This window comes from Nansenia antarctica (assembly GCF_963989245.1).
Source record: "Nansenia antarctica genome assembly, chromosome: 4".
Taxonomy (NCBI): Eukaryota; Metazoa; Chordata; class Actinopteri; order Argentiniformes; family Microstomatidae; genus Nansenia; species Nansenia antarctica.
The window spans coordinates 9652612-9677611 of record NC_137689.1 but is presented as its reverse complement, the minus strand read 5'-3'; the positions used below and the strand labels follow the sequence as shown (position 1 = coordinate 9677611).

Sequence of the window (25000 nt, the reverse complement as noted above, 5' to 3'; positions counted from 1 at the left end):
GGGGAGAGCAGGAGAGGGGGGCTGGAGCTGGGGGTGCCCCCCGTGGGGCTGGGCGTGTGGGTCAGGCTGTCGGGGGAGCGCATCCTGTCGGGCCCCAGGCCCAGGCCGCAGAGCAGGCCCGCCCCGGACTTGGCGGCCTCGGCCATGTGGGGACTGGGGGTGTGGTTCATCACAGAGCCGATGATTAGAGAAGGGGGATGGGCGAACGCTCGTAGGACACTCAAGGGTGCATCATGGTCCTCTTGACTCAGGACGCTCCCTGCTGAGAGAGGACACAACGACGAGGACACAGGTTAGAACAGGTTTTTAACGCCCCCTAGTTACTCCTAAAGAAAGTCATTAAAAAAAATCATAAAATCATTAACTGAAATACTGCAGTGCAGTGGAGCGGAAGACTAAATGAGTAACAGGTTCCAGTGTTCCGAAACAGCACTCGTATCTGTTAATAAGTACCTTGGTGTGTACTTCAGAAACACGATCGAACGTGAAGCCAGTTCTAGGGTCAATGTAAGTAGGTGAGAGATAACTCAAGGCCATCGTCCTCCATCTATCCTCGCATCATGAGTGTCTAAGGAGGTTACAGATGAACGGTCACATGCATGAGATTACCATTACCTACAGAGCCCATTCAGCTCGGAGGGAGATTTTAAATGGAAATTCGCAACAGCCAAGCAATGAGGAGTGAAGCTTCGACCGACACCATGGCAACCCAGAAAACCCATTGACCCTCAAGAGTGTCCACTCAGAGGCCCAGCTTAACGCCATGGCAACCGGTAAACCTATCCGGCAGAACTCTCGCTGCAGACACCGGCGGTGTGTTTACCAGAAGAGGAAAGAGAGGAGAGAAAGACAGACAAGACACTACAGAGGGGTCATGACCCCTGTCAACCAAAAACAAGGATATTTTGGACCAGCTGACAGTTGAGTGGAGCAAGAGCGAGGGAGGGGGAGAGAGAGCCGGAGAGAGAGGGAGAGAGAGAGGGAGAGAGAGGGAGAGAGAGGGAGAGAGAGAGAGAGAGAGGAGAGAGAAAGAGAGAGAGAGAGAGAGATAGAGAGAGAGATAGAGAGAGAGAGAGAGAGATTGTACTGTGTAGGCCTAGAAAAGTGTTCGGAAGAGTATAGATAGACAGAGGAAGGAGAGCAAGAAAGAGTAGAGAAAGAGGGTAAGCGAGGGGGAGAAACCCAGGGCTGTTTGCGGTAGCTTCCTCTCAGGGCAGGAAATGAACCTGCTCTGATTTCGGATGAAGCAGCATAGTTTATCTACAGTATGTGATAAGAGGCAGCTAGAGGGGGGGGTGAAAGAGCCCGAAGCTTTGGTGTAAAAGGATTAAAAGACGAATTCTCAAATTAACCCTTAAAACAAAACCGAGGGGAATAAAACATGAGATTCGCCTGAATCAGCATCAAAGCCTGCATGCATTCCTCTTGACTAGCTTCATCACACGCCACGTGGGTGTTATGTGAGGGAGATTCGTTTAATGGATCTGCACTGTTTGGCTGAGTCTTAATTATTTGCTCCTGCTTCAAGGGGAAACTGTTCCATATAGGTTTAGATGAGAGAGACACACCCAATACAAACACACACCAAATGGTAGACACGTACACAAACATGAACAGCTTGCGTGGCTCCTCACAAACATACAAATGAAGTCATGTAGAAATATGTTCGCGGCGGCGGCGGAAAAGTCGTACAAACGAGCCGACGTCACTGAGTACCCTCTCACCGATAAACGTAGTTAGGCACAATAAACAGGATGCCTGTGAGAGCCACATTTATGAGAGAGACTCACACCCACAGCAGGCTTTCTCTCATACTCATACAGCCTCTGCCTCACTCTCTGCTAGATGGCCTTGTCTTGAGGACTCTCTTTCTCTCTCTGACTGGCCTTTCAGTGGTGGAACTCTCCGGCTGTACTTCTTACGGCCCTCAGACACGAAACATCTTTTACGTTTGAGTGGAGTGGGCAGTGCATTCACCGATGTGTTCAGGTACTGCCCTCTCCTTAAGTTCCCTCTTTTTCACGTTCAATCACGTTTCAGGAGAAGATCTGAACACCATCTCGCCATGTCAATCCCTTTAAAAGTTCCTTCCATGTGGAGGTCTCCCCACCCCAATTAGCCCCCTTCCCGCCATCCCTCTATCCTTCCCTCCATCCCTCCCTCCCTCCCTCCCTCCCTTCCTTCCTTCCTTTCTTTCTCCCCTTCAGAGGAGGCTCCAGAGAGAGGCCTAGGGTGGAGGTGCATCAGTACAGCACCAGGGACGAAAACAGAGGCAGCAAACTCCTTGTAAAACTTGACACATATAAAGTCATTTTTTATTGGATGTGGTGGAAAACAGAAATTGTTCCAATGCAGACACTTGGAGAATGCACAAAGACAGAGCTGTCTGCTGTGTCTCAGAGGAGCTGGTAGTCTGTATCAGTCCAATGAAGACCGTTCAAGACGCAGGTCTCAAGGCTATGGCTGACAATGGCCACAAGATAAAAATCTTCATCTCCACTCAACACTCCCCTGAGTGTCTTTCAGTCTCATACTCTCTGGCAGGAAGAGAGACAGAGAAAGAGAGAGAAAGAGAGAGAAAGAGAGAGAAAGAGATAGAGAGAAAGAGAGAGAAAGAGAAAGACAGAGATGTGGAACGACAGACAACTATTAAAGGAGCGATCACACATTCTAGACAGGATGTCAGACACACAAGAGCACCACATGCACGGAGTCACACACACACAGTCATGCTACGGTATAAAAACATTCCATCTGGACTCCAGATAATTCCTGGAGACCCCTTGGATGGAAAGGGGGACTATCGTGGAAAAAGTGTGTGGAAGAAGAGGATAACAGGGGATGAAGAGCAGAAGATAAGGCGGGAAAGAGAGACACAACATGTCTATCAGCTGAGTGTAGCTCAAGTAACCTGAACCAAATCACGGGCAGGCACACAAGAATGCATGACACTGATACAGGAGGGAGACAGACTGGGGGGAGAAAGAGAAAGTGGAGAGGGAGAGGAAAAAAGGCCAAGACACGGTTCTTGTTCAGTGTGTGTAATCTGAACCTCACCAGAGGCAGACAGAGAGGTAGAATGAGAGCATGACAGGGGGAAATGAGAAAGTGAGAGAAGGAAAGGGCAGAGAAACATGGGAGATGAGTAATGGGAGATAGTTAGCACAAGCTAGAGATCTCTGAGAGATAAAGGAGGGATAATGGTTTGTGTCCAGCTCTACTGGCGGGGTGGTGTCAGAGATGGAATTAAGACAAGAAACTTCCGGACCCTGATCCAGACCAGGACTATAACCCCTTGAGACCCGCACTGAAGCCATTATATCAACCGTGTCTGGATGGTGTCATTGCACAGAATGTGAGATCTCCTGACTTCCCAGGTGGCTGTAATGGGATCACATGATCAGCTCCACCTAACACAAGTACAGTAAGGGGGACCTGGCACAGGCAGGGACCTAACGATCTCCACTGGACATTCAGTCTTTGATTTGATTTGATTTATTGTGGAATTAAAGACAGTTTCCAAGAGATAAAAACACATGATAAAGCGCAAGCGCTTATTTCCATCATGGTCCCTGATTGAGGACAGGACAGACAGTTTCCATAAAACAAATTTACAGAACACAATCGTCAATCGAAAAGTCAATCGTTCACATAGTGGGAAAAGTGAGATGACATTATAGAAGATTCCAAGTCATTGGCTTCAATGAGTCCACAAAGCTTTCAGTTGTTTGAGCACGATTGCCGAACATAGTTCTTCCCCAGAGCTCCAGTCTGAAGGGGTTGCCTGATTTCACGACGACCTACTTTTTTGCGTAAGTGGAGCTCAAAGCGACTGCTTTTGTTTCTTCAGACAGACCGAGCATGAAAAGCTGTTACATCTTCCAGAAGCTAAATGTGGTTTTGAACTCACGAAAACATGCTTGGATGTCTATGAAGTGTTGTTGCCAAAGCCACAGTTATCTATCTGTCAAAGTTTATGTACTATGTCTGTTTATAAAACATCAAAGAGTGTGTATGGATGCTGAGATAAAGGACTTAGCTGGGATGTTTCATTGTGTAACAATCAAAGACACCCACACCCTCCTTGAAAGCCTAAACTGTAAACCTTGTCATGACAACTAACGTTGATGTTGTTCAGACCCATCCATGACCCCAATGGGTCAGCGTTTTGTGTATTAGTCTATCAAATGCGTTAGAGGATCGAAGAGGTTAAAATAAATGGCGACGACCAGTGTCACTCTCTTCTAACACCAGAGGGACTTGTGTTCATTCCCCACTGCTTCAGAAGAGGAGCAGTCTTGTAGCGATCAAACATCAAATAGACGAGCAAGGAATTTAACTTGGAATACGAATACTGACTTGACTACTACAGAGAGAAACAGATACGAAATGCCGACACACTCTTGACACACACACACACACACACACACACACACACACACACGCGTGCGCACAGTCGAAGAGATGGAGACAGAACATATTAGATTTTTTTTTTTGCATTTAAATACGAGGACTGTTCCAAGACAGTGGTATCATGGATCAGCGACCCCAGAATTAAACGCTTCTATAAATAAGCCGATTTCTCCGGGGAACTTCCTTGTGAAACTTGTTCCAGCTGGAAGAGCCGAGTCTGTGTGGGATCTGTGGTAGCTCGCCGACGGCTGGAGGATATTCAGGAATGAACATCTGAGGGAGCAGAGTGGCCTATACTGGAGCATGCAACAATGTGCACAGAACAAGCCTCATTCAAACGCTCTATTCACCCAATCTACAATAAACTAGCACGTAGGCTATGTATACAGTATGAAAAGACAACAATGCAATTCATAACAACCTCTCACTGGCCACATTAGAGTGTGGTAATAATAACATTGATAACAACATTGTATCTGTTTATCATCTCAGATCAAACTTCTCTAGCTGTCTGCACTTGAACAGAGAGATGTATAGAGAAGCATTGCGGTTAGTTATGTTTTTGTTTTGTGTTTTATGTTTTTCATGTTATTGGCATGGAAATGTCCCATGCCCTAGCCCAGCTGATTCTAATTAGCATTAACAGGTAGGAGAACTCATTAGTGGCGTTAGCTTGTTTAGTGCTTTTTCTTACTGTGTTCGTTATTTCTTTCCTGTGTCATTCCACTTTATTCCACATAGATTTTTTTGATGTATGGATTGGAATGTTCCAATTCCTTTAGCTGTGTAGTTTTATTGAGCTAATACGAACGTCAGGTCTACGTTTCATGTGAATAGCTGCAATGGAAATATGTTGAAAATATGGAAATATGTTGAATTTAAAAATATGGAAATATGTTGAATTAAAAATTATTGATGTGTTGAATATTTATTTTCCACCACTGTGTGTCTATTACTGTTTTGAGAGTGTGCAGTGTCTGAATATGTGTGTGTCCTAGTTTCAACTCAGTTGTTCAGTCACAGCACTTTGCAGTTTCCTCTTCTTACCAGAGAGGATGTACTGTAAGGAGGAAGTCAGACAGAAGCCGCAGACAGAGCAAGTGTTATCTCTCTCTTCAGTCTCTTGCAAAACGGAAAACACCTTTTTTTTGGGTCTCTCTCTTCTCATTCCGATTGTATCTGCCACACAAAACATAACGAACCGCAACGCTTTTCTATACTCTCTATCACGTTTCAAGTGCAGACAGCTAGAGAAGTTTGATCTGAGATGATAAACAGATACAATGTTGTTATCATTCCATCTAAGCAACCTAAGATGTTGTCGCTGATGCTACCGGGGGTAAGATGTGCACTGCAGTAAACTCAGGGATGTCCTTTTGACCTAATGGCCCAGGTAGGAACCCTGCCTGTCACACAAGTTAAACATAGGAAAACTAGGTCATGGTGTAGCGGTCTTCTAGGTCACGTGGTTTTAAGGTTTGTTTTGAGAAAAGCTGCAGATGGAAATGTTTTGCAAAAACCTTTGTCCTGCCCCTCGAGACATTTAATAACGAAAAGAGTAAAAAAAACTATCTGAACAGGCTAGGGTCAATCTTTTTTTATGAAAAAATATTTTGCGAGTAAAATACCAAGTACCACACACACACACACACACACACACACACACACACACACACACACCGTGTCATAGCTCGTTAAAAACTCTCCATCCACAATGCCTAACTGCTTCGGCAAAAAATGGAAAAAAATCTCCCGGTTCCAGACAGCGAAACAATAGCAATTCCTTGTGGATTTTAGGCTTCCTCAGTTTCCTGTTGAGGCCCCGTTTAGTGGAGCAGGGGGGGGTGGGGTCTCAGAATAACGCAGCGAGCCTGCAGATGTAAGTCTGCATCTTCTACACATCAATGATCAGGAACAACCTGCCCTGTCCTCTAAACACAGTCTCCAGGAGCAGGACAATGAGGGGGTCCGAGGGGGCAGCTGACCAGTGGGGTGAGGGTCAGCCGGAGGTCACCTCAGGGCCTGGCTCTGATGGAGAGAGGGCAGAGGCCTTCTGCACAGCCTAGTGGAGCTGCGAACATACCATCATACCATGGCTTGCTATCAGAAAAGACATAAAGGCTGACAATAGTGTGTGTTGTGTGTGTGTGTGTGTGTGTGTGTGTGTGTGTGTGTGTGTGTGTGTGTGTGTGTGTGTGTGCGCGCGTGTGTGTGCGTGCATGCGTGTCTGTGTGTGTGTGTGTGTGTGTGTGTGTGTGTGTGTGTGTGCTGGGAAAAGTGATAATGACATAAGCTGACAGAGGTGTAGACAAGACAACAGTCCTGCGTGGTGTTAATCCTGTTAGAGGCCATCAGGACATTAAAGCAGCAGAAAGGATGCTTCAACACTGATTGCTGATCAAACAAACAACCATGACCTCAACAGGAAGCCAAGACTGCAATTACAGAGCCATAAGTGCATTACACTAACACATACACACACAATAATACACTAAACACATACCCACACAATAATACACTAAACAGGAATGCAAATGGATTGGAGGAAGAAATCCCTAGCGGATCCAGCAGACTTGGCCAACACAAGCCGTGTTGTCTGTGTGTGTGTGTGTGTGTGTGTGTGTGTGTGTGTGTGTGTGTGTGTGTGTGTGTGTGTATGTGTGTGTGTGTGTGTGTGTGTGTGTGTGTGAGTGCGTGTGCTCTCTAAGACCGACTTGGCCAACACAAACCGTGTTGTCTGTGTGTATGTGCGTGTGCGTGTGTGTGTGTGTGTGTGTGTGTGTGTGTGTGTGTGTGTGTGTGTGTGTGCATGCGCATGTGCGTGTGTGTGTGTGTGTGTGTGTGTGTGTGTGTGTGTGCGTGCGTGCGCATGTGTGTGTGTGTGTGCGCGTGTGTGTGTGTGTGTGTGCGTATGTGTGTGTTCTCTCCGACCGCACACAGGCTATTGGATTCCCATTCTGCTCCATTACAGCAATTTGAGAGGCTGAATGAAATTCCCTCCCAAGTCTCTACGCCTCAGTCTGGAGGCCAGAGCTGGAGACCAGGTGCTGGTTACCTAACCGAGGGGAAATAGGTGTTTATGAAGATCAGGACCTCTCTATAAATCACTGGACCCCAATATACGCTGGCCCCAATTATCCACTTCATCCTGTGCATTCATGCACTTCGTCACATCGGTTAAAAATCAACAAACTGGTGAACAGTAACTAATACGGTGGATTCGCAACTTCTCCCCCAGTAAAGGTTACATCTTAACTGCTCCTCCTGAGACATGGACTACCCCCCAGCACTGTGTCCCCTGAGACACCTGCTTCCCCCCTATACTGTGTCTCCTAAGATTTCTACCTCCCCCCTTGTACTGTTTCTCCAGAGTCTATAAAACATATTTTATTAATTCAATTTTCTTTCTTCTTCTATCACGACGACTGCCCCTGGCCTGAGCTAGACTGCTCTTCTTCTCCTTGCTACCACTGGCGAATTGATTATTTACTTGCTTAGTCAAATGTATTGATTGTAAGTCGCTTTGGAATAAGGTGTCTGCTAAATGCCAAAAATGTAAATGTAAGGTGAAGCGGGACAACACTAATGGCTGCACCCCAGAACTGTAACCTATTGTACCTACATTATTCACCAACACTGCCGTATCTCCACCGATTAAGATTAACCTCATGTTGACTAGGGGGGGGGGGGGGCGTTATGGAGATCTGGGGTGGATCTGCAGTGATTCCTGCCTTCAGGCAGCCTTAATCCATGAATGATTAAACAGCAGATATCTCATTATCGCTAACGCTGATCATGCTAATGACGCTGCACCATCCCGCTGGCTTCTACAAGCCTGCAGGAGGTTACATCACATCACAGTGTCTCTGTCTCAGGACAGGACGGCCCAGGGATCTGAGAAGGATAAATAAATAATCAAAATAAATCCCCTTCGGGTTTAAAATCGATCGTGCAGAGTTGTCACCCTCCTCCCCCATGTCTGACAAAATCAGTGCACCCTTTAAATCAAGGTCAGAGTCGTCGATACTCCCCAACACATTTCACTGTAATCTCTCTCTTCCTCTTCGATCATTCACGGACTGTACTTTCCTCTGGTCCCCTATAAACCAGCCCTGTCTGCCCGCCTGAAGGATGAAACAGCATGAATCTGAGCTAGCTCACATATCCTCAGTATATCCTCCCTATCCCTCTTCGATTTCCACTGTAACAGAGTCAGAGTCCTCTATATATATCCTAATATACTACGCTGTACTATATCAACCTGTCAGTGTGCAGGACAGGACACAGAGTCATGTGGACACCTGGTGACAGCAGCCATCCAACACAGCATCCCCAGCATCTGGCCACACCACCAAGGACACACTGTACCACCAGAGAGAGGGGGATGGATGAGGGGGAAAAGAGGGGAGGTGGAAAGGCAGCTAATTGTTTTGTCGTGAAAGCTGAATTGCCTGGTTAGTTAGTTATAGTAAAACTATCAAATATTGTGAGGGGTCAGACCAGCCAGGTGACTTGCGTATGAAGTCAATAAAGATGATCCATAATTTAGGTCTTTGGATTAAAAGGGGTCATTGGATTATGTGTCGCCTTGTCAAAACCGTACCTGTGTTGAATGGGTCACACGTGAAGGATAACGTGACAATGTGGAGGCTTAGATGACACGTGAAAACCTGAATGGTATGCCCTGAGGAATGTGTCAAGTACAGGAAGAATGGAGAGGTTGGATAGGAGTGTGTGCACAATCACCAGGCATGGAGCCTAGAAAAGGGAGCGGTTACGAAGGAAATGTCGTTTCCCAGTTTAAGGGTTTGGATAGATCACACTTCAGCTCTGAGTAGTAGAAGTGGACTTGGAGGACAAGGAGGAGGAGGAGGAGAGTGAGAGACACTAGTCAAACAATGGGGGCGAGCAGTGGAAGTTAGGGGGGGAAGTGGGGGGCCAGGGAAACAGCTGAGGGGGAGGCAGAGAGGGGGGAGAGGGAGGAGAGGGAGGAGGTAGAAGAAGAAGAAGAGGAAGCCTTTGACAGAACAGCAGAGTCAAACATGATTGGGGGGGGTTGGAGAGCCGCCTTTTGAGAGGGCAGCAGATGGTAGAGGAGAGAGGAGAGAGACTCTTTTGACAGGGTTCCCTTCTGGAGATAAAACAACACACTGCTTTATAGCCAGGAGTCAGCCTGCCATACGCCTTGCAGACAGACACACACACACACACACACACACACACACACACACACACACTGATATACTCCCAGTCCTACTAGCAAGAGGCAAATGATTAATGGGAGGGGTGAGAGAAAGGAAGGAATGGGACATGTCATGACTGTGTAAAAATGAGCGTTTATGTGTACAGTAGATGGAATGTGTGAATGAGAGCTGTGCAAGCTTGTGGAAACACGTGTGTCAAAGTTGGCGCCCTTTCACCACTCCATTCTCACACTACTGTGTGTGTGTGTGTGTGTGTGTGTGTGTGTGTGTGTGTGTGTGTGTGTGTGTGTGTGTGGTGTGTGTGTGTGTGTGTGTGTGGGTGTGTGTGGGTGTGTGTGGGTGTGTGTGGGTGTAGTTGATGACCCATCACATTTCTCTACTGCTAAAACTAAATGAAGCTTTGGCATCACAATAAACACCCCGTAAAACTGTTTCCACCCCGGCTGTGGCGCTCTTTTGTTCTCAGGAAGTTTGGGCAAACACTTTTTTACTTACGTAAGTCATTATTAGCGTGTTTTTTGTATCTGAATGCTGCGATGCCAATGCTGAGGAACAAAAACCAAAGAATTTTACTCGTGTACTTGTACAGTAAGATGTAATAAAAGCAATTCTGATTCTGATTCAATAGCAGAGGGGAAATAGCAGCGAACCATGTGACACGAAAACAAACCAGGCAGGAAGACAACAAACAACATGTTGGCCAGAGAGAGAGAACGCCATGGCTTGTCCAGCAAAGAAACACGCCAACTCTGGGAAAAATCCAAACAACATGTTTCTACAAAACGGGAAGTTTAAGCAGAAACATTATATGTTTACAGCAGCAATCATCATCATTTGTGGTGGCTATGAATGGCATAATTGAGATAGTTTAGTGACAGTAGTAATGAATGGTAGTCTACTAAATCAATAGCTCAGTACAGAATAAAGTGTGCTGGTCCACCAAGTTTGGTGGGTCTAGCCTAGTTTAAAAACTGTAGGAGGACAACTCAGAGCAATTTCAAGTGTCCATGACACTACAAACACTCTAATAGGAGCTAGAGTAAGCAACATGCTGTCCCAACTAAATACAATTTCCCTCCTCTCTTCTCATCTGCCTCCATTCCCCCCAAATACCTCTTAACTCAATCCCCTCCAGTCAACAATCAGAATGAAATATGGTAAACTGTCTGTACGTCTGTAATCGAGACACCATTCACTATTGATTAGCTGATCATTAACCTGACGGATGCGACAGTAGACCGGCTAAGCTGATGTCTGAGCAAGAACAGACACGCTCGACAGGGAGTTTAGGCTTCAGCAGAGAGCATAGAGCTAGACACGTGGCTAAGCTAGTCAGCTGTTTTCAATCTATATACTGCCCCTAGCAAGGTTGCAGTAGGTAAGCCAAAGTGAGAGTTCGATGGAAACCCATCAGTGGTACATTAATCGCTCACTCCCCTCACTCACAAACAAAACAACACACTCGTTTTCGGCAAAGCAAACCCAAGATAGAGCTAAGCATGAAATAGTGAGAGCACTTTTTTACAGGTAGAAGACTTCACTATCTTCACTAAGCCTCTACTCAAGCAGCATTGAGATATCTTTCTCCAATTCTCCAAAGACACTTTTACAGTTAACGCCGGCATCAGTCACTCTTACCTCCAACTGCCTGCTCTCTCCTCTCCTCCAGTTCTAACAGTCTCCTCCCTTCTCTCTCTCTCTCTCTCTCTCTCTCTCTCTCTCTCTCCTCGTCTGTCCAGAGATTTTATATGTCCTCATCCAACAGTTGACTCACATGCTGCATACAGCCCCAGCCACAATCAACAGCTGTCTTTTCCCTACTTTTCTTTCTCAGCTCGTACTCTCTTCCCATTGTTCTCTTGTACACATTTACTTGAGTCCTGACTCTTGTCCTGACACTTGTCTTTCTCCTGCTGTTCTACACTGCACTTTATGCTGATCTCTCTCTTGTGTCTCGACGCCCCCCCCCCCCGACCCCCATAAGTCCATAAAACTGCCCCTCTCTGTGGGGTAATAAACACTCACAGCAGCATCTGTCCTCTGACCCAGTCCCTGTCCGAGCTGTGTCTCTAACACTCAATCACACCCACATCCATCAAACACAATACTTTCAGACATTAAGACCAAAATAAGCAGATTAACAAGACAAACACAATAATGTAAAAATACATATACTTTATTATTATATATATATATACTATATATATATATATATATATAATTATATATTTGTTTTCTTTAACCCTCTGTCTACTTCTCTCTCTAACTACTACCATGCACCTCTTCTCCCCCTCCTCTCCAAGTCTCTAACTGTCCGTCAGGCGTCAGATCGTCGTAGCCATGTGGCGACTCCCAGTCCAGCCAAGTGCCTCTTTATCATTGCAAAACTGGGCTATAAATATCAATAACCCCATACACACACACTGTCTCTCGTCAAAGTAAGGGCTTTCTTATCTATCATTGATTAATAACAGCACTGGACTGATTTGGAAGCAAGGGCCGTGTTTAAAAAAACACATAAACCAAGGACATTTTTATACCAGGTCTGGAATAGTGACATAGGGTTTATGTTAAATGTAGGGGGGGTTGTGTGGGAACGTGGTCGGAGTGGATTCAATCAGACCCAGTCCTGTTGCAGAGGATGTCCTCACTCAAAGAGTTGGGCTATAAATTAAAAACGTATGCTCGAGCATAGCTCCCTCCGTGAGGTTGGTTGAATGGTGAACGGTTCGACCACAAGCCTCCTTTCCTCTGAGAGACTAAGGAGGGCTGGGCGGTTTTACAGTTCCACGGACTGCATGAGTCAGAGGGGTGGGAATGGGCCTCTCTCTGTGTCCAATGCGGTCATGGGGGGACCCTGGTTGTTTCAAGAGCGCTTCATCAGCAGATCAGGATAACCAGAGCACCTGGTATATAAGGGCTATAAACCGACGGTTCATCCATGGAGAATGAGTTTGCGAACGTCTGTATTGGAAAGCATCCTGGGAGGGGATGAGCGAAGCCTTTTGAGGTCCAGAAAAGTCACCCTGCTTTGCTAGAACTATCATTTAAGCCTCAGCATCTCAAGCTCTGCCCTGAAACGTACATTTTAAATGGGTTCAATTTCAGTTGAGCTTTGAAACCGAGCCAGAAAGAGATTTGCTAACATCAAAAGGTCTGTTGAAGAAGGGACTTTCAACTAAAACTTTGAGTTGAGCAGCTTCAGATAAATGATGATTTGTAAACAAGAGTCTTGCACGCAACTCATTTCATTCGCCCCCCCCAAAAAATCACAGATCTCTCTTCGGCCCTTCAAAGGAATGTCCATTGAGGGTTTGAGCGTATTGTGCAACGGAGGCGAGATGCCGGGATGTGTTTTAGCTGATTCATAGCTCATTCAATATCTAGGTACCCCTCCTCAGACAAGAGACCCACAGCTGTGAGAAGGGCTTTGGGCAGCCTATAGGGTTCAAAGGTCAGATGTGAGTTATAACTGGACAGCCTGCGAACGAGGAACAGCAAACACAACCAGACTGAGGGTCAAAGGCCTCGCAGCTACCAGTGACAAAGACATCTGCATGTTAGCCATTGAGGTATATCCTATCTTCACTGCTAGCCCTGGTGGTATGGCAATCGAAGAACAATGGAATGCATCCAAACACAAAATTGGTTGGCACAATGAGAGCTCTGGTCTAATCTATAGGGAGGGGAATTGATAAGATGTTTTTGAAACCGATTCCATTATCGATTCTGCTTATGGGTTCGATCAATTTTCTGTGTGGAAAAAAGTAGGCCTACACCAGTTTTCAGCATCAACACAGCTGTTTTATTATCTCGAGTCTCTGAACACGTCAGCGTATGATATGGATATATAGAATGATGTTATCTGAACATAACATTTGAACATGAATAAAAATGTATTTAAAAATAAAATAATATGAGAGAATGGGGAAAATAAATGAATGGTGTCTTTGTAAATACGCTCTGGAAATCTGCTCTGGTTTCAGAGCGCTTGTAGATCACATCATAGAGAGCTCTGAAATCAGTTAATTTACAAACGGTCAGCAAAAATGTTTTTGTAAATGCGCAACTGTCAGCGCCGGCACCGCTAAGAGGAATCGATAACCTCGGAGGCATACGATTCTGATGCGTCGAACAATTTGGAACCGGTTCTCAATTCCCATCCCTGCTAATATAGGACGTCCATCATCAGTGAAAAAAATAACCTCCCAAGTACTCACAGAACCAAAAACTCAGTCATGGAGACAATGGACTGAACATTCCCGAGGCTTGTTTCCACAGTCACATGCCTAAATCTGGATCTGTATGAGTATCATCCATGGGGATAGCCCTTTAAAACCTGATCTAGTTATTTGGAGCTTCTCCCAGTCCAATCAAAAAACAGGATGAGTCCCGTTCCCTGTGGGATCAGGTGTAGAGTGACAGCAGCAGACAGCCAGCTCTACCGTGTAGACTACGGTGCATTCCTCAACCATGACTCACCAACATCCTGTGCTCAGGCATAGAAATGTAGATTCAGACAGACATGCCGGTAGAAGTGTGCACACGCACACACAATAGCACACCAAGTCCTCCCCACCCTATTATCGCTGAAGATTACAACAGATTCGGACACCGCCGTTTGACACTCTAGCCCCAGTGCTAGCTACACTGACTGACTGGGATAGAAAGTGTGAAATGTTATTTAGCCATTTTTACCCTCTGACATTCCCAGAAGCTCAGTCTTCCAAAAGGCTGGTTTGGTAGACGGTGCGAAGTAAGAACAAAGGAACAACAATGGACGATACGCCGAGTTAGTCAGACATTCTGTAGGTCCCTGTAACTACTAACAGCCAGTCATCTGACGGTCGCACACATTAAACGTCTAATTTGTCTGATCAAAGAGCAGGAGAGCTGAACTGCAGCGAAATTCCAACTAAATTCGCTGGCAGCCTAGGGTATGAACCAGGTCTAATTAAAACAGCACAAGTACAGTCAGAGGAATGTGTCTGTTTGTTTTTTTTTTTCTTCTTCCATCCTGACTCTCTTGTCTGGTGCACAGACATTGATGTAGTTTAGAAGTGGAAAGGGTGAGGCATCCTCTTACCATGTAAAAAGCTTTGAGCATTTACAGATGGAAATCTAGCGATGGAAATCTATCTTTTGGAGGCGTCACACACTGTATTAGAGAAGTGCTGTGATGAGCAGAGTGCCCTTGTGATGTCTGTTGTGAGTCGCATCACTCTGTAACGCTGAGTTGCCAGTGTGCAGCTCTGTCTCCCTCTGTGGCACAGTATCAAATGCCCATCATTTATTCAGCAGCGATAGAGGGGTAGAGGGAAAGGGGCGATCTAGTTTCACTTTGCGTACCACCTTCCAGTTTGGTGAGTGTGGAGAGCATCCCCCCCCAGCCTTGTGTTGGAGCCACTGATCTAAAAGAGGAACGTGTCCGCAGGGTGTGAGCTTCAAAGCTTAACGTGAAATACATTAATCCGTTTTTTAGGAGACATTTATGCATAGGTAAATAGGTAAATACTTTCAATGTGAGCCCGAATCTCCCCCCCCCATGGGTAGGGCCACACTGTCAGGGATTAGGGGTTGAAGAAGGGAGGCGGGGGGGGGGGGGGGGGGGCAAGTGTCCACCACATCACCCATAACTCCAACTGAAACATACATAAAGTTGGCTGTTAAGGCCATCTGGTCCGTAGTCCGGTTGTTTCCTTGGTGAGACCGGAGTGACAGAAGGCTGGATGAGACAGCTCAAACCCCCCTTCTAGACAGACTCCACATGCACTGCATGTGCACGGTAACCACACCACTTCTGACAGGGTTTTAATTAATTGGAAGCACACTGCCACGCAAACTGTAAGGAATTAACTAGCCTGCGTGAAACAAAGCGTGAATCTATAAAGCAGACAAATAATATTAGTCATGGTGTGCTTCTACCTCCGGGGGAGAAGGGGGTGGAGGGTGTCTTTTTACACCCAGTGTAAACTCCACTCTCCCATAAACAGACCATCAAATTCCACTCATGTGAGGGGAGGGGAAGAGTTGTCTGATATGACCCAAAAGGATGACTTTGAGAAGACCTGGAGGTGCTATAGAATTAGGGAAAATACTTGTGGGAGTCCCCCTTACAACTGTTTCTACCTGCGGAGGCTGGTGGAGGTAGAAACCCGAGGACCGGATCATCACAATGCATGGAATGGAATCAAACGAAGGTGTTGGCATGTGTGTGGTAAGAACAGTGTAATTACACTGTAAGCGCATATTATGATAATGTAGCCTAGTACTCAAAAGCTAGCAGCTTAGCATTCACTAAGACTCTGTTTCGTCAGTTTCTCCTCGTACTTGAGTCTTTCCACTAGTCTTCAGTTCCCACGCTCTTCCTCTTACTCCCTCCCTCCCTCCCTCCCTCCCTCCCTCCCTCCTTCCCTCGTCACTTTGTGGTCTACAGTAGGAAGACAAGATTCAGTGACAGTGTAAACTCAGCTTCTCTACCGGCACCTCAGGAGAGCTGGACGACGGCAGGCTTGACAGCTTAGAGAGGAATCATGCGGTTTCAATCTTACAAACACATCCCCACACACACACACACACACACACTCACACTCACACACACACACACACACACACACACACACACACTCAGACACACACACACTCACACACACACACACACACACAGACAGACACACTCAGACACACTGACACATGGTCCCGTCTGTCACCCTGTCACACACTCCCTTCCCTTCATCCCCAGACCCTGTCCACCAGAACAGCTTCACTGTAATTAAAACGGAACATGTCAACAGATACATATTCACTCCATATGAATAGTTTGCTATCACCACCACTTCTTAGAGGGTGTAATTAATTGGAAGCATACTGACACGCAAACTGTTAGGAATGAACCAGCCTGAATTGAAATCAAGTGTGAATCTATAAAGCAGACCAATGATATTAGTCATGGTCTGCCTCTACCTCCGGGGGAGAAGGGTTGGAGGGTGTCTTTTTACACGCAGTGTAAACTCCACTCTCCCATAAACAGACTGTCAAATTCCACTCATGTGAGGGACTGGGGAAGAGCAGTTTGTGTACAAAAAATGAATAAATACAAATAACAATATAATGAACACAGAGGAAGGCGATTCATAGTTTGTCATTGCACAGGATACAACGAAATGCATTTATGCTCTAGAGGGGGCATCTAGGCAAGGGGTCACAGCCATTATAGGCGACCCTGAATCAATTAGGGGTTTAGTGCCTTGCTCAGGGACACTTCGACACAGGATTCGAACCGCTGCGAGCTGCCAACTTTGCGATCGTTAGACGCCGGCTCTACCTGTTGAGCCACAGCCTCCCCCCGTACATTAGCAATGTAGAGGCTTATCAGAGGTCAGTAAAAACAGCTTTCCAAAATCATAATTCACATTAACTGCAAAGCACATAACAGAAGACTACCTCAATTACTTTTGTAAATTGATTAGGCAACTAGATTCAGCTTGTGCACATAATTATTATTATTATTATTAGAATAATTAGAACAATTAGAACTTCAATTTATATAGCGCCTTTCAGGAGAACCAAGGACATTTCTGCTGTCACTTAGCTCAGAATCAGGGTGCGCTCATTTGAATTATTTGTATTACCGGTGTAGCAGGTAATTTGGCGGGAAGTTACACCGGTTTGAGGATTCTGATACTGGCAAAAGCAGATACCTGGCTAGAATTTGCTACTCAGTAAAATGAGCCCAATACTTCTCAGCAGACTGGAGTCACATTAGTGATATTATACAGTGGGGTGGAATAATGTAAGTGAATCACAAACTCTGGGCTAGAGGCCGATCCTTACAGTCTAGTTAGTGTGAGGTGTTCAGTTGCTGTAAAATGATACAGGTTCTACTCTGGGGTACGGATTAAAGTAGCAGCCCTTAATGGATTGGACTCTTTGACAGATTCATGTAGATGTAGTGTACATTTGACCGCAATCTCTCACGTTTTGGCTTGAAGCGGTAGTGAAGTGTCAATCTCATGTCTTTCCTACCTTGAAAGTGATGGATTGTGTAGCTGAGGAAATGTATATTACATAAGCGCGTATCACTGTGCTCTGGCAGACCAGGGATACTGTGTTCAGAATCTTTTGGGGGGTGTTCTTTTTTTCTAACTTTTCATCCAATGAGAGGGGTCCTATTCCTGACAGGGAGCGCACACCCATTAGCCGGACATCATGGGTAAGTGGTGGCGGTCGTACAGCAGCAACTAATTGAGCATTAAAACCCTATAAATCTGTCTGCTAACGGGACAACAGAGAGAAACCGCAGGATCAGAACAAAACAAGGAAAGAGAATACCTCCCTAAAGGCCAACAGAGGCTGACCAACATTGTTGTCTCCGTTGTCTCTAGTGGTAACCTCTTTGCTAAGATAATTCACATGTGTCCTATTGGGTGTGTGTGTGGGGGGGGGGGGGGGGGGTTTATGTGACTTGAAACCGTTTAAGTGAAGTGTAAACAGATCACCTGTGGATAGTTTTGTGTAAATGACATTGACTCTGAGATCAACCACGGCTATCTAAATGGACTGACTTATATATATTTATACTGACTTATTCCAAAGCGCTTTACAACGGCCTCTCATTCACCCATTCACACACACATTCACACACCAATGGTGGCAAGGCGCCGGCCCGCTCATTGGGAGCAATTTGGGGTTCAGTGTCTTGCCCAAGGACACCTCGACATGTGGCCAGCCGGGGGTTCGAACCACTGATCTCCCGACCTTGCGCTAGACGCCGGCTCTACTTTCTGTGCCACAGCCGCCCCAAGAACACATCTCAGGAGGCGTCAGAGATCTGCATACGAGACGAAATACTGTACCTAGCAGCGTTGGCTACGGCTTTCTAACATCGCGATTAAAGGCAAAGCTGACGCCAGCCAAAAATAAAATCCCCTTCATGGTCTTCTCATTTGCACACACACCACGGAAACAGAACAACTGTAAAATAAAAAGCATACCACAATTTACGAGCTTGTATTAACTTCAGTCGTTTTTGGCAGAAACGTTATCGGTTCCAAGGCCAATGGCAGACCTGGCCCCCAATAATTAAAACCCTCCAATCCTCCATTAATCTTCCAAACATATACATCAACAAAAAAATATATATGATTATGTTTATTTTAACAAAGCAAACCCACTCACATACTGTCAGTCCATTACATTTGTTGAGAGTGTGGTTCTTTTAGTATGTAGTGGAGCCCTGGTTCTATTGAGAAACCGGTGCCGGTATCTGGGTTATGTGGCCTCAAAGAGGGGCCTCTCTCTCTAATAATGAGTAGCACACAGCATGCCACGGTCCCTCTAAACCGCTCAAATCCCCAAGCAGCTGCTCTGATACTGTAGGGTACATCTGGAAGACTGCTTAAAGAGAGGCAGAGACCATCCCATGACGTCGTCTTGTTTGTCAAACCCAAACGTCCACGGGGGTGACTTACGGCCCCTCCCTGGAGAGCACAGCAGCCAAGCTTGTTTCCAGGTTGGAAAGGGAAGTGTGTGTGTGTGTGTGTGTGTGTGTGTGTGTGTGTGTGTGTGTGCGTGTGTGTGTGCGCGTGTGTGTGTGTGTGAGTGTGTATGTGTGTGTGTGTGTGTGTGTGTGTGTGAGCGTGCCTGTGTGTGCGTGTGTATGTGCGTGTGTGTGTGTGTGAGCGTGCATGCATGCGAGTCTGTGTGTGTGTGTGTGTGTGTGTGTGTCTGTGGTCAGCGGTCACTGGAGTGAGTGAGCTCTCCCCCGCCCACCGCTGGTTCACCTCCACCTCCTTCCTGTAGTCCCTGGGCCGCAGCACAGTTCTCAATCACAAGCCCAGTCAAGGGCCGCTTGAAAACAACAGCCCTGGTAACATCAAAGTCACTCTCTTCTACACTAACTCACACGCTTCGGTTCAGAAACCGGGGGGCTGCTGGAACTACTGCATCCCCTAAGATTGCCCGATAGCGATGCTCCATTGACAGAGGGGCTGGACAATTGACTACAGTACTAGACAAAAGGCATTCCACTACTCCAATGCTCCAAATGCAATTAGTCTCAAGGTCAATTGCAAAGCAAAAGACACATTCACTCGCAAAGACACATTCACATGGAAAGACAATTACGGCACTGGATACACACCTATATTAGCCACTGAATGTGTGCTTTGTCTATGAACAGTTATGCTGACATAGGTAGTATTATTATTAAAACTCAGAGCGATATCAGTAAGGTTGACCTCTGCTTCACAATGCAACTCTGGTTTAAAGAGCTTGGTGATGTGTCACCAAATAGTACATGGCATTGGCAGCCATGTCGGCCCCTGAGGCCAAAGAAATGGCCACCAAGGTCAAACACTGCGCTCTCTCTCTGCCTTGATCCAGTGAAATATGCAGCAGTGGTGAAGGCAGCTATGCAAAGGCCAGCACATTCCTCCGCCTCTCATCTCAACAAATTGATAGAGTGTCTCTCCTCTTGTCCAAGGTTTGGCCTTGACATGGCTAAACAAGAACTGTTGTTGCGACAACCTTTTATTCCATTCAAGACCCAATTAGGAAGATACTGTAAAGGTTAGAACTATATACATGTGACACGCTCTGATGAAAAGGTCTCTGCATGTCAGCAATTCTCAAGTAGCACAAATGACCAGAAAGCTTATTAAAAAAAAAGAAGAAATAAAAGAGTGTTTTCCGTTTTTTTTTCATATTACGAAAGTTGAAGTGTTGAAGAGCCCACTCGATATAACAAACATCAGTTTTAGGATTACTTAGAATTTGTCAATTGGATTCACTGTATCTTCTGCCGTAGGCTACTGGGCTGGTGATACATGGCTTGTTAACACACCTACGTTTTAGGACGTGTCCAAAAGCAAGGGCTGTGTGATCACCTAATTAGGTGATGTGTATTTAGCATGTTGATGTTCTATCAGCTTGATGTGTAGTTAGATGTTCATAGCGATGTTCCTTTTTAGCTCCTAGCTACTAGCAGCTGTTTTGCGTGTGTTTTAATTCAGAGCGAGTTTCTCTGGTTTCTCTGGTTCGAGGTGTACCAACATTCAAATAAGCATATCTTCTTCTTCATGCATGTATGACAAATCGTACAATCTGTACTTTCATAATCTGGAAAAAACAGAAAAATGACCTTGTCCTCAGACTTTTTCACCAGACCCTGTCACATATGGAACCACCCTGCAGAGATATAATCATCATCTCTGTCCTCCACAGATCATTCATCTGAGCCAAAAAGTTTCAATATAACGTCAAGAGCCAACAGCTCAACAGCTTTTGACAGCCGACAATAAATTACGTAAACTAACACTGGTTGTCTAAGGAAGTGAGTCTGCAGGAGACCCTGGCAAAAACTGTGAGAAAGGAACCGTGGGAGATGGAAATACAACTAAAAAAGACATATGCTTTATGAATGATCAGTCCGCTACATGACCGCATATATATACGCCATTTAGCTGACGCTTTTATCCAAAGCGACTTACATTGCAGTGAGTGCAAACATTTCAGTATATATGGTCCCAGCGGGAATCGAACCCACAACCTAAGCGTTGTTAGCGCCATGCTCTACCAACTGAGCCACAGAGGACCGCACAGACGTGCTATGCACCGCGGACCCGCAGGTTAGGACCCCTGACACTCTGGACAATCGGCTGTACAGCCTTAACACAGTTCTATCAAGGGTGAGCTTGGCGGGTTGCTAATTTAATTAGGAGATTAGACACCAACAAAGTAAACACACACTGGCTCTTATCTTTTAATTAGCTCTCAGATCAGTCGTTAAGGCTAACAGACAGTATGTCCGTTCTCAGGCATCTGAGGTTGTGACAGTAGAGCCTGGTCAGAAGGCTGAGACAGCACTGCTGTCATCGGGAACTCTGTACCCTTTTCAAGAACTTCCCATCGCATGAGCTAATAAGAAAAACATTCATTTGTTTTACCTCTAAAACTGTCATTGTATACGGTACCCAATCAGTGCCATGAAGGGTCTACTACTAATTATCCCAGAACTAAACAAGTTCTGACTCACCAGACTCATTTTCCCCTCTGGGCCTATTCTACAGTCAGGAATGATGAATGAATAAATCATTACAACGCATTCCTAGTGACAGCCACTTGACTTGCAAAGCACAGAGAAAAATGTCAATCAAAGAACTGGAGCAAAGAGAGAATTGGAAAGGAAGGCAGGGAGGAGAGAGGTCATGCAACTGGAATTGAAAGAGAGGTTTGAGAGAAGAGCAAACAAACAGTGTGAGAGGGTAAAGAGCAGGGTGTGGGGGGGAATGGAATGCGTTTAGCCAGGATGATTGTAGGTACACTGTCAATTTGGCATGCAGGCTAAATACCAATTCCTCTTGATTGCACTAACATAAACACCACTGCACTTATCCAGGAAATCCACTACAACAAGAACCATTCAGATCAAGGGTAGGGTAGCTCTGTTCGCATTTAACCAGCAGCACTGTAGTATGAGCCGTTGTAGTATTTTGGCACGGCTTATGTAAGTGTTGAGGGGTGGAGGAAAAAATGGAGGATGTCATTCTCCCACACAGGAAGAAAGACAAAGAGAAAAGCTTGCGTCCAAGCCAAAGGCATTGGCTACCTAAAGTATAGAGCCCACGCTCACTGGCAGAATAACCTCTGTCCAGCTCCAGCTTACAGGCATACACTGTGCACGAGAGCATGAGAGCAGATGGGGATGGCTGTTCCCACCGAAATCGGTGTCGCCATGACAACCACACACAGGAGTCTTCAATCTGCATGTGTGAAAATATCTAACCAGAGCTGCAAATGATATCAGCCATATCTGTCTTGTCTATTCAGCTGACCCGTGCACCAAGTAGCCTATGAAAGCTGTCTTGGGGAAAGTCATCGGGGGCTTTGCATACATGTGTCGACATACGGAGAGTGGAGACAGGGAATGGGGACGGTTGTATAAAGGCAGAAAATTGGATGTTGGAAAGGAAAAGGGAATTTCATGATCCAGTATTCTCAAGGCTACGGAGGGAATAGGATGATCCTACTGACTAGACTTAGGCTATTAAAGTCATTGACATTGAGAGAGGAATACAGCAAGCGTGGACAGGTTCTCCACTGAGCCTCTGTCTCTCACATGAAACCCTTACAGTGTGGTGAAGCAAGGGCATTGAGAGGGGGAGAAAAGGAGAGGAGTGAGGGAGGGAGGGAGAGAAAGAGGGATCATGACATCTGTGGGCGACAAGGGGCCTCCAGATGTGGAATCCAGAACATTCTGGTGAGAGAAAAAAAAGAAAGTCAGGACTCGGAGAGAAAGTGTAACATGGTGAAAGTTTAAGGGGCCGTGTGTCCGACGCTATTTATATGTTTTCCCCACAACTGTATTTAACTGCCCTCTATTGTAGGCTAACAGTTGTTTTCTCAACAAAACCATTATCCAAAACTGACAGTAAATATAACCGAGAGGAGTCTTCCATTACATTGATGGCAGGATTTATCGTGGAAGGACATCTCGCGGAGCTCAGAAGTGTGGAAAATGTGAGACAGGCCTGTGGTCTACTGAAACTTTTGTGACCTCTCCATCAACACTGTTTAGGAGTGGAAGAGCAGATTTGTTATAGCTTGGGTGTAAAGGCAAGCTGGAGGGAAACAGATGTTGTGTTTTTTAAGACCTCAGGGCCCTATTCAATCAAAAGTTGTAACCAAGTACCTGTCATATGATACTGACTTTTGTTTCCACACCCAGAAAAAAAGCCCTGTGTCATCAGCCATCTTATCTTTCTGACAGAGGAGAAACCTAGAGAGACTAGAGAGAGACCTAGAGGGAGATTGAGAGAGAGAGAGAGAGAGAGAGAGATCTAGAGAGCGAGAGTTACCTAGAGAGAGGCTATAGAGAGACCTAGAGGGAGATTGAGAGATCGAGAGAGCGAGAGGTACCTAGAGAGAGAGAAAGGGGATGATGATGGATAGAGACTTTTTTGGAGGACACACCATAAGGAGGTCCCAGAGATGCTTTCTTGGCACTTACAATAGGCCTATTATGGAAAATGATAAAAGAAAAAAACATGTAAACTGTTGTGATCTTAGAAAGAAAAAAAAAGGGGTGTTCTAAGAACTGGCATCATGTTTGGAAACAATGATTCATTACAAACAACATGAACAACATGGACTAGTGAGTTAGACAACAAGTTATTGATCTAGTGACTTTGTAAGGTATGGATCATTCTGTGTTCTGTAGAAAGAACGCTCAGTAAAGCTAAGTGCTGTTTCTAAACACTGAGACAGAAGTGCTCAATACTCACACAGCAGATGGATTCAACAAGTAACGAGGTGGAACAACTCAAGTCCGACTCAAGCGGTCAAGCAGATCAATGCAGTGTGACTTGAGTGGTTCCTGTATTCATTGTAACACCCATTAGAACTTTTTTTTCTTTTTAAAACATACAACCCTAGTTTATCTCACAACGAAGCAAGCGACCATGCATACGTCTAAACGCCGTTATAACGTGCTATAACCACATTGCCTATCCATTTTTACCTGGGATCATCATCAGATGATGTTCTATTGAGTTCTGGCTGAGAAAAGCACACACAACACAGTACTTGTGGAAACTGACTTGGGCTTTGGTTTGGTTGATCCCAAAAGAACATCATTCCATCGTAGTGGATCCGTCTACAACTTCATCATGGTATGATAACAGTAAAACAGCAACAATCATGTTTTTGCTACAATGTATCCAGACTGCAAAGGCAGGCAACAAAGTAACGCTTTTATAAGTCACTATCCTAAGGATATACAGATTAATTCATGCATTTCAGATCAGATCATGCACACACAAGGACAAGAAGAGAGGGTTTTCCTGCATGGAATTCTGCCGTGTTGTCTGTCATTTGACACCCTCTCGTTGCAAGAAAGCTGTAGCTTTCCAAGTGGAATTACGATCGCTGTCTTCTGCACAATGTAATGATAGAAACTGCATGCATGCAACCCACCTTGTTAATGACAATGACAAAATGTCAGGTTATTACTGTTGATGCCTGTTGACAATTCCTTCCTAGATTCAAGTCGCTATTCCTGCTTCGGATCACTAATGATCTCGCCCTTCCTCCTGCAGGAATGTTTCCTTGGGAATAGAAAAGGGGCGGGACTTCTGAGAGGAGGGCGGGGCTTGGAGAGCAGGGCGGGACCTTTGAGAGGAGGGCGGGGCTTTGAGAGAGGAGGGCGGGGCTTGGAGAGCATCTACTACTGACAGTTCGTGACGTTAGAATTATAAGGTTCTATCTCAATTTTTGTCAAAATTGAGTTTTTTACATAATCTGATCCATTAGGTGTTTATTAATGCCCGTGTGGTGTTATTTTTAAAATGTTGACATTTTTGAGTTAGTAATTCATAAAATACAAA

The 25000-nt window shown here is 45.5% G+C and overlaps 1 protein-coding gene across 2 annotated transcripts in view; it reads right to left on the bottom strand.

Moving 5' to 3' along the window:
• The window catches only part of ccdc102a (coiled-coil domain containing 102A), a 61205-nt gene extending 36564 nt beyond the window's left edge, over positions 1 to 24641 (bottom strand). Inside the window, exons 1-2 of one of the 2 annotated variants that reach the window (XM_080528491.1) lie at positions 24591 to 24641; positions 1 to 262 (exon numbers count right to left, since the gene is read on the bottom strand). The exon at positions 1 to 262 is cut by the window's left edge and continues 529 nt beyond it. In XM_080528491.1, the coding sequence (XP_080384617.1) occupies positions 1 to 170 (170 nt within the window). In that variant the 5' untranslated portion in view covers positions 171 to 262; positions 24591 to 24641. The remainder of the gene's footprint in view (positions 263 to 24590) is intronic. The other variant, XM_080528492.1, reaches the window with a different exon arrangement.
• Positions 24642 to 25000: the final 359 nt, after the last annotated feature.